Source organism: Hoplias malabaricus, chromosome 11 (assembly GCF_029633855.1).
Source record: "Hoplias malabaricus isolate fHopMal1 chromosome 11, fHopMal1.hap1, whole genome shotgun sequence".
In the NCBI taxonomy this organism is placed as follows: domain Eukaryota; kingdom Metazoa; phylum Chordata; class Actinopteri; order Characiformes; family Erythrinidae; genus Hoplias; species Hoplias malabaricus.
Window position 1 is genome coordinate 38,053,762 of NC_089810.1, and position 10,603 is coordinate 38,064,364.

At 37.3% G+C, this 10,603-nt stretch overlaps 1 protein-coding gene across 1 annotated transcript; it reads right to left on the reverse strand.

The window, feature by feature from the left end:
- Positions 1 to 610: 610 nt before the first annotated feature.
- Positions 611 to 10,295, reverse strand: prrg4 (proline rich Gla (G-carboxyglutamic acid) 4 (transmembrane)). The gene is made up of 7 exons (XM_066684265.1): positions 9,964 to 10,295; positions 9,547 to 9,657; positions 7,695 to 7,858; positions 5,533 to 5,560; positions 3,481 to 3,622; positions 2,599 to 2,784; positions 611 to 1,949 (listed from the first exon to the last, which is right to left on the reverse strand). Exons 2-7 carry the CDS (start codon positions 9,644 to 9,646, stop codon positions 1,922 to 1,924), a joined length of 648 nt encoding a protein of 215 aa, XP_066540362.1. The 5' UTR covers positions 9,647 to 9,657; positions 9,964 to 10,295; the 3' UTR covers positions 611 to 1,921.
- Positions 10,296 to 10,603: the final 308 nt, after the last annotated feature.

Here is a 10,603-nt window from a genome sequence, read left to right on the forward strand (position 1 = left end):
TAACTGTAAAAAAATATATATAGAAGTATGCAAACTATTATTGATCAAATTATAGTTTACATTATCAGACACATTCATGTTCAGCAAGCACTACATGATCTGGGCAGGGGTGGGTCCTACCTGGCATCATTAGGTGCAAGGTGCAACACACCATGGACAGGGTGCCAGTCTCATAGCAGGACATCACACATTCACCCAATTAATGAATTAGTTTTTTACAATTGTGGGAAAAATCAGGAGAAGTAGAAGGTCTATTATATTTTTTTCTGTTATCATTATTTATTAAATGTGAGTAGATTTATTTACTTAAACAAGTGATGATATATTTTTGCATGACTTTTTTACCCTTCTTTTTATCTGTTAAATTTTTGTTATTGTGCCTTTAAAACACGTCTGTAGCTTGGCCTTATTCAAAAAGCAGTCTGAAACACACCTTATACCTTCTGCCTGCATAGACGGGCTAAGCTACTTTTGCCTGCGTATTCCAACAAGTGTGAAAAAGTGTTGTGATAGAACATAATACATGATACAAAACAAACAAATGTTATAAGTTAATTTATTTCTTAATGATTTAACTTACAATAAATAAACTACTCACATATTTGGTCCATTTTAAAACATCCGAGTTTATATCGCATGTAAAGCTTCTAATATAATCACGAAGTCAGACAAAGTAAAACCAGAAAGAAATGTTATTTCTTCAAGTGTGAACAGTTCCATCACATTCTGGACCCAAGAAAATATTTTCAAAACAGTCTAATTGTTTGTAATATTAATACAACTAGACAAATAAATGTATATTTTGTTGTTTATTTCTTATTAAATTAGAAAACAAAGTCTTTGCCACAGTTAGGGAGTGATCACATAAAATTTAACAACACTGAAGCACAGAAATGTTCCAAAAAGAAGTCATATAAAACCAAAACATTGCACTTATATGACCTACAGCTGGAGTCAGTACAGAGTTATAATAGAAACAGGTCTGATTTTCTGAAATCACCATTTACAGAAAGAACTAAAACTGAATTTAAATTTAATAAATTATACATGCACCAGACAAACTGTAGCCTAGCAGCTAATGAACTAATGGACCAGACCTTGCTTTCGTAGTCCGAGGTTAAAGGAGGTAAATCTGTTTTTGTTCAGTAGGTCAGAATAAGCAGGAGGTCCACAAGTTCTAATTATAAATTGCTTGTGACTAGCCTTCATTAATCCATTTCCTTCATCAAAATACTTAAATGTTTTCAGATTCTCATTATGAAAATGTTATTGTGACTCTTAAATGACTACAGTGTCTAGCGAAAAAGGAAAATGCTGCCTAATAAATATGTCCCAAAGTTTACAGACACTTCTAATAAGGGATTTCATCTATTTTTAAAGTGCCATTGCTGTCACAGGTGTTCCACTGTACAAACACAGTTTGTATAATTTTCATAGAAAAGCACTGATAAACAGAATGGGACGCCCTGGACCAGACACCAAATGTCGTCTAGAGATGTATAAATGGAACAGTGCTCTCTGTATTTAAACTGTAGTAGTGCTTTTGAGCAATCATTAAAACATCCAACATCAGAACCTGACCTCACCAATCAAATGCCCACAGCAATGTATCAACATCTGATGTAAAGACTTTAAAAAAAAAAAGCCAAACTTCCTAATATCTTTGAGAAAAAGGGAAAAAGACATTGAATGAGCAGGGGGTCCATAAACTTTAGACACAGTTTACTCCAAGTTTGTCCCTCAAATATTAAAATATTGGCAACTTGCATAAGTTTAATTGCTGTACAAACACCAATCACAATGGCTGCTGAAATCAATCTGAAATGAACCAAAAAGGCCATTGTTTAAAATTAAACAGTACACTACAGTTTATGCGTTAAAAAAAAGGACTCAATCCAGTTATGTCCAGTTAATGTTGATGTTATCGTTGAATGGTGCCGGGTCTGGATCTGTGGAAAACAGGAGGAATTATTATAGGAGCTTGAAAAAACATGGCAAAATAAGGCATCAACATTTTGTGAACTGTTTAAATTTGGTATGGGGTGTATATATAAATAAATGCTTAAAATCTCTTTAAAACATGGTAAATAACTAGTTAGACTTCTTCCTGGAAATGTAGTTTTTGCGTGGTTAAAATTTTGCAATGCTATAAAAGATTTACTTTGTTGTATTTTAAAGAGAAAAAAAGCAAACGGTAAAAATAAATAAATAAATAAAACAAGGTATATCAGGTTTCTGAGATATTCTTTGAAACAAAGAAGGTACCGTTTAGACCCAGAGAGAGAGAAAGAGATAGAGAGAGAGAGAGAAAAAGAGAGAGAGAGAGAGAGAGAGAGAGAGAGAAAGAAAGAATAGAGAGAGAGAGAGAGTGTGTTTGAGAGAGAGAGAGAAAGAGTGTGTGTGTGTTTGAGAGAGAGAGAGAGAGAGAAAGAGAGAGAGAGAGAGTGTGTGTGTTTGAGAGAGAGAGAGACAGAGAGAGAGAGAGTGTGTGTGTGTGTTTGAGAGAGAGAGAGAGAGAGAGAGAGAGAGACCGAGAGAGAGTGTGTGTGTGTGTTTGAGAGAGAGAGAGAGAGAGAGAGACAGGGAGATTGGGTATACCCAGGATATGGAGGTGGTGGAGCATCGTGTGGTCCAGTTCTAGCAATGGCCTGTTCGTAAGAGGGAAGGCCATGTTCATCTAATCCATCTGGGGAATGAGCAGCTGGAAGAGGCTGCAGCGAAACCTCCTCCAGTCTCCGGATGATCACTGAGGCATTACTGCGTCGAGACCTCGTCCTGATGGGCCTGAATTTACACACAAACCAAACACATTACAGTCTCAGACTTTTCTAAACAATAAGTAAAACTCTACTGCTCAGAAATGATAAGTATTTACTACATGCATCAATAAAGCTGTTGACAAAAGTGTGGGCACTACTGGCCTAATTACATGTATTGTTGATTTTGGGGTAAAAAAAAGCAACCATAAAGTCTCTACAAAGCCACAACACGCCTTTTCAAGCATTGCTTGAGATGTTTTTGTGACTTGTGCATGTGGCTTACGTCCATCTCTGCTTCTTAGTCTATTTTCAAAATGTAAAACCCTTTGGAGTGCTTTCCCAGACTAGTCCTGGACCTAGTCCCGGCCCACGTATGCCTTTGAGTGGAAAATCACAATTCAGAACATTGTGTATTCCAGAACTTAATCCCTGTTTGGGAAACCACCCCAATATGTTTATTATATTCTGTATTTCACTACTCTGTAAATTGTGTGTATTGAGAGAACATTTAAAGTAAATCAGGAACACACCAACACAATCACTTTGAATTATTTTGAAATCTGATATATTTGATGATTTTCACAAGGTCATATATAGACATCTATTGTGTATGCATGTTCCAATGGTATCTGATGCACCCACATTCAGGTTTTGGTGTTTATCGTGACCAATAAATATCCTTAAATTACTGAAATTAAGAACAAACTGGTTAAGGCCTTACCCTGCAAACTGTTCACTTTTTCCACATTTTCTCTGGCATAAATACCAGACAAGGATGCCCAAAAAGATAATAGCTACTCCTCCCCCAATGAGACCCACCAAAAGAGCAGTCACATCCATTCTTGAGGACCCCTGACTATGACCTGAAAGAATACGCCACAAAAAACAGAATATCACATTAGCTACATGTAAATAGATCTGAAATTCAAATACCCTGAAATGATTGTGTAAACTTTTATAAGATGCTGAATGTTTAAGTATAGGCAACTTAAAAAGTAACAGTTAAGTAACACACACTAAACGCATTGCTCTGAAGACTGATCTCCTGAAGACTGAAGTTCATCTGCTTCCTTTGCTGTCTGCTATTCCTCTGTGTGAAAATGTAACACAGTGACATGGAGAAACTATATTTTCATTCTCACACAGTAGATCTGTGTTAAGAAATAAAGTTGACTTTGAAGCAGAAAATACCTGTCTACATCATAGTTTATGTGCTAACTTGTTACTTTTATCTAATGTATCATGTGTGAATGCAAATTACATTCAAACAAATGAGGTCAGGATAAATTCAGTGCATTTAGAAAAGTCCGTTGACTTCCAAACAGACAGGAGGCTTACAAGTGTAACTATGACTTCAATTATTAATGTAATGACCTTTCCAAAAAGTGTCAAATTCAAATACAAAATGTATTTCTAATGCAAATAACTTGTTTTAACCAACGAATAATAAATATGCTCTGTCCAAAGAGTCCAGAGAACTTCTCAAAAACAAACTTTAAACACATTACAATACTCATAAAAACTACTGTTCAGATGATCATTAAATAAATCTATTAAATATGTGTTCAGCCACTTTTTAGAATGATTTATGTAGTCCCAATATAACTGTTACTATAGCCAATAGTGAATTTCATTAATGTACATTTTGAGAAACTCATCTAAACATAAACAACACTAGACTCAACACATGTTGGGAAGAAAAACTAACCCAAAAAAAGCAAACCCACCCAGTCCTGTTGGCTTTTTAAAAAGTCATTACAAACATTAGTAGCATACAGTCCACTAACAGAACGAGGAAGACATGATCTTGTAACAAGAACGTTCATGGACAATCAGGATCGATTGTGCTGTTTGTTGTAGAAAAACCAAAAAGATACTGCTTTGTTTTGTTTGTGTTTTTAAAAGAACTAAACCCTCTTTCATCGATGCTACTATCTATAATTAAAGTTTCCACTTAAATTTATGTGTAATTCCTAGTTTTTGGCAATTTAAATAAATCCAGCTAGCCCCATTCAACTGAAGACACTGATGGACACAAAAAATTCCAATTAAGCATTCGAATGTGTGTTCTGAACAACAATATTAGCTAAAAATAGAGTTAAAATTGAGTCTTAATTGTTAGAAAAAGTGCATGGAGTCTGTAGACTTTCTTTTACAGAAGCCAATGAACAGGCATTTCAGGTTTTCTTTCTTTTACTATTAATGTATTAGGTGAACTGTCACTCCCAGAAATAACTGAAGCATCTAAATTTTTGTTTAGTTTCCTGATTTTCAATTTTGACACAATGTAGTAAAACCGAGCAGTCACAGATTAAACTGTGTAAAATTCTCATGTTGTAAGGACTAGTAAAAACGCTCCAAAAATGTTTAAACGTTGTGTGTATGTAAACAATGTAAGGTGATTTAGTACATGACCAATACACATTAAGACTGTACAACCAGTGTTAAACATTGGTAGAGACACTTTATGTAAACCACAGATTTCAGCAAAGCAGCTCAGAAGTGACGCTTACGGCCATAGCAACTGCTGTCATGTTTACTCTTAAAAAGCAGAAAAGCAGGTTTCTGATAACAGATAAACAATGAGTCAGTGTCTCTTTAACACACACACACGTGACAACATGGTAGTCCATGTACCGTTTTGTTACACAATTGTAATAAGAAACTGGATTGACAAATTGAACTACAGAATTTTTTTTAGATACAAGTAAAGTAAACAAAAGCAAATAAATGCATGATAAAACCATTACAACTGATAATCATGCTGACTTACTCTCTGTATACTTTTTCCAGAATGCATCCTGTAGAAAACAAGAAAAACATGTATTTAATCTAAAGCAGATAAACCCGAATTTTGAAATCCATCATACTGATTATTTATTAGTCATTAAAACATATCCAGAGATGAACAAAAACATGAAGACCCCTACGAGAGAGAAAAAGTATAACACTTACGTCATAACAGCGAAGTAGTTTCTGGGATATATTAACGAACATAAGAACTATCCGTTTTGGTATATCATGGATATGACATCATACAGAGAGCGGGATTGTGTGGGCCCGAGGCTCATCGATGTATGAGGGAGACAAAGTCACAGGCCAGTTACGTCTGTTGCCCTAGGACACAACTAGGTATGTCCAGTCAGTCCTGGGATTTAAATGTGTAATTCATTCTACCAGTAACCTACATGTAGATGTGACCAGGATGTGTTGCTAGACGAAGAGAAACTGGTGGAGGGGGTGTGATGTTCTGGGCAACATTCTGGTGGGAATCCCTGTGGACATGAATTTGACATTTCCCAACTACCTAAACAGCATGTCGTTAAACATATAAATGAATTACATTATACAGGACTACAGGCTTGTTTGAGATGACCCATGCCGCGCCTTGGTGGTCAGTGAGAGCAGCCAGTTGCAGTGGGTGGGGGGAGTTTAGAAAAAATACGCCCTACAACCCACATGAGCTAAGGCAGATCTTGCTGCATTTACATTTTGGAATTAAAAGAAATGTCAAAAGGTGTCAGTGGCGTTTCTAGCCCATGAAGATTACGCTCCGTCTTAAACACGCCACCTCTCAGCTCATGCCGGCTGTGGAGAGCCACTGCAGCAACTGGGTCTGAAATCTATAGCCATCTCACACTCACTAGATTATAACAGGTAGACTATTTGCTAGTCTGCCTTCACATGAAGTTGAGTGACATTCCATTGTGAATCTGGAGGGTTTAATATGATATTGGTCCACCCTTTGCTGCCATAACAGGTTTAGGAATGTGTTTAGGAAAATGTTTGACCATTCTTCCAGAACACACATTTGTGAGGTCAGACACTGATGTTGGACGGGGCCTGGCTCTCAGTCTCCGCTCTGATCCATCCCAAAAGTGTTCTACTGGGCTGAGGTCAGGACTCTGTGCAGGCCAGTCACGTTCTTACACACCAAACTCACTCATCCATGTCTATAGGGACCTTGCTTTGTGCACTGGTGCACAGCCATGTTGGAACAAGTAGGGGCCATCCCTAAACTGTTCCCACAAAATCTCTTGGATATGCTGAAGCACTAACAGTTCATTTCACTGAAACTAAGGGACTCAGGCCAATTGCTGAAAAACAACCCCACATCATAATCCCCCTTCACCAAACTTTACATTTAGTACAGTGCAGTCAGACATGTACCATTCTCCTGCCAAACCCACACTTGTCAGATCACTCCAGAGTACACGTCTCAGTGCTGGCGTGCTTTACACCACTGCATCCGACACTTTGCATTGTGCTTGGTGATATAAAGCTTGGATGTAGCTGCTCTGCCATGGAAGCCCATTCCATGAAGCTCTCTATGCGCTAATCTGAAGGCCACATTAAGTTTGGAGGCCTGTAGTGATTGACTCTGCTGAAAGTTGGTGACCTCTGTGCGTTATGCACCTCAGCATCCACTGACTCTGTCGTACTGCGTGGTCTGCCACTTCAACTTAGAATTTCTTCACTTCAACTTGGCTGAGTTGCTGTTGTTCCAAATCGCTCACACTTTGTTATAATACCACTGATAGTTGACTGAGGAATATTTAGTAGTGAGGAAATTTCACGACTGGACTTGTTGCACAGGTGTCATCCTATCACGGTACCACTCTGGACTGAGCTCCTGAGAGCAACCCACTTTTCACAAATGCTTGAAGAAGCAGTCTGCATGCCTAGGTGCTTGGCTTTATACACCTTTGGCCATGGAAGTGATTGGAACACCTGAATTCAATGGTTTGGATGGGTGAGTGAATACGTTTGGCAAAATAGTGTATGTCTTCATGACGTTGATGCAAGTCTGACACAAAACACTAATAGGCTAAAACAAACAGTGGTTAACACTGTACTGAGCCAAGACTATTGTGATGAGGTTAATTAACAGCAGTTATTCACATTAGCATAGCATAAAATATGGAATTACTCAACTGTATCTGGAATATTCTCAAAGACTTCCCGGGCTTCTTCATAGTTACACAGTTCTTCCAAACACTCCCTCTCCAGATTCCCAGGAGTGAACATTTCAAAGTCGAAATGGTTCAACATCAGGCGGCGGCCTAAAAACTTACTCGCCTCCCCTTCTTCCACAAACACTGACCAGAAGAAACATATTGGCATAAAAATAATAACGAGAAAAAAAAAAGTTAGAGGCCATTCTTTCATGTATTCAACTTTCAGTCAAAATAGGCATTTAGTATATTCTACATTTCTAAGTATCACACAAAATCAATAGAAAATGTATATTAAATTATTAAACAGAACATCACACAACAATATGTATGTATATATCAATGCCTTTGTGTGTGTTCATTATATATGTATCAGTATTTAATTTGTCGACTTTACTGCCAATTTAATGCTTTCATTCATCCATGCCTTGCTAACCCACGTGAGCTAACGATGGGCACTCCAATAAAGACCAATGGAGCCTCTCAAAGACACTATCATTCACTCAATACAAACACTGCTCAGCTGCAAAGCACATTTCTTTTTCATCTGCATTAAAGGTATATTATTGATATTATTGTAAAAATTAAACAAGCAATAGGTCTAAGTGCAAATGGAATGGGAATGTCAAAGGGACATAAAGGGCAAAAAAAAGGAGTTTCAAAAGATTGGAGCTGTCAAGAAGCACTTTGTGTGGACAAGAAAAATTCACAAAGGAAAATCACAGAAAATTCACATTTAAGATGGTGACCAAGGTTTTATAGACAACCAGCTTCTAAGACTGAACTTTGGAGTCATGGAAAATGATTCCTGGCACTTTGTTTGGAAAAACTGATAGCAAGTGTCCTATAAAGAATGGAAGCTCTAATCAAGGCAAATGGTGGACACATGGAATACTAAAAAAAAATTTATAATACGAATATATTTATTAAGATTTCCATGCATTGTTCTACTGATTTACTCCTCAAGATTAGAAATGAATGACTCATGTTTATTCATTAATATATTTAACATAAGAACTTAGCTTTGCATTTACATTATTTGAGAGTTTTATGGATAATTTATACTGGAATCTGGCTGAGAAGCAAAACTTGGCTCTCAGGCAACAGTAAATGGTCAAGTTAATTTAGATAACATACATACTCATGTGGAGATACAAGCTGTAAGTACGACCAACTACACCCATATACCCCTGGTTTGGTTTATATATAATGGAGAAGTGCAACCATGAAATTACGACGACTACTTTACGACTACTGACGTGCAGACTGACCAATTAAATGTTTACAGAGAATGTTATCGACCAATAACGGTAGCTCTACAGTCAGTCCGTCCAATCAGAAGATTTTAGGCTACTTCACCACGCCCCCTTCTCACTCAAGCGAACCAATCGGAGTGGGGGAGGGCGGGACTAGTTTGTGAACGAAACTTCTCGAAATTCTATGTAAGCTCTAGAAAAACAAAATCCCGAACGTTTGTGAAATTCCGCCCGGACATTTTTTTAAGCCTAAAAAAGAGGACATGTCCGAGTAAAAGAGGACGTCTGGTCACCCTAGTGTTGACAGACAGTAATTGGGTTAATCTGAGGTTTTGTACTAAAACCTTAAAAATATGACCACCCTACGTCAGTCATTGAAGCATAAATTAGTTCATTCAGGGACTACAAAGCAAACAGACTCCTCGACACATGTAAAATATGTTTAATATGTTCACATTCATAAATAACTTTGGCTAGTTTTTGAGGTAAAATGGTCAGTTCTGCTGGCTGCCATTTAGACCGTTTGGATCAACCGCCACTGTGTTGAATAGTGTTTAAAGGTGGAATGTAAATCACCTTCATTTCTGTCTTCCTCCTGGTGGCTGAGTATGATACTTTCACTCACAGGGTATCCACAAAAAGTGAGATTAAGCAGTGCTAGTAGAAGAAGACGCATTTCTGTTGTGGCTGTAACGTAGAAAGAGTCAGAAAAAATGAGGAGAATGTCAACCCACTTCTTTTCCACTCGTCTTTCGCACACAGTGCCATTATTCACTTCAGCTAATTCACTCACAAAGTTTCGTTTTGTTGTTTTGCCACAAAAGAAACCAAAATTTCAGTCCAAAAATGACTTTAATAGCTCACAAATATAAAAACAGACCACAAAAGATCCGCTAAAACACACAAACGTGTGTTGACGTTTAGAAATGACGTTTAGTTCGCCACACAAAATGGAGTTAGATCAGCCATAACAGAGTAAGGGGTTTAACTCACCTTTAGATCCGGTTTAATCCACTGTGAAGAGAGAGATATCTTCCGAAAGATCCTCAAATGGCTTTATTTTCATTGTCGTACTGAGTGAGGGGTCATTGTGTCTCCAGGAAGTTTCTGTTTATTGAGTGGGAGAGAGAGAGAGATACAGGGAAGCTAGGCAGCACCTGTGTTACCTGTAAAGTGCAGGTGATCGTGCTGCTCACAAGGAGGAAAACACCGAAGGGTGGAACCATGAGGAAATGAGAGACTATCAGCCCAGAACATAAGACTGAAAACTGTAGCTCAACACCAACCAAACAACCCACACTCTCCACATTCCTCTCTCCCTAGTAAAAACTGTGAGCTCACACATTATAGTGGAGAATAAGAGATCATAACTCTCTACTGTGAATTTCAGTACACTTCCTAAGGCTTAAAATACTCGTTTGTGTGTGTGTGTGTGTGTGTGTGTGACACATAGAAACTTAAACGTAGAAAATGTATTTAAATAAAAATAAAAACGTCTAAAAATATTTTAAAATTTTAATTTCTTTTGCACAATAATCCATGGTGCACTTATTTACTTAAACTATATATATTTTTTATTATTTCTACAAAGTCATTACATTAATATTGACCATAATGCATTCAGAGAAATTGA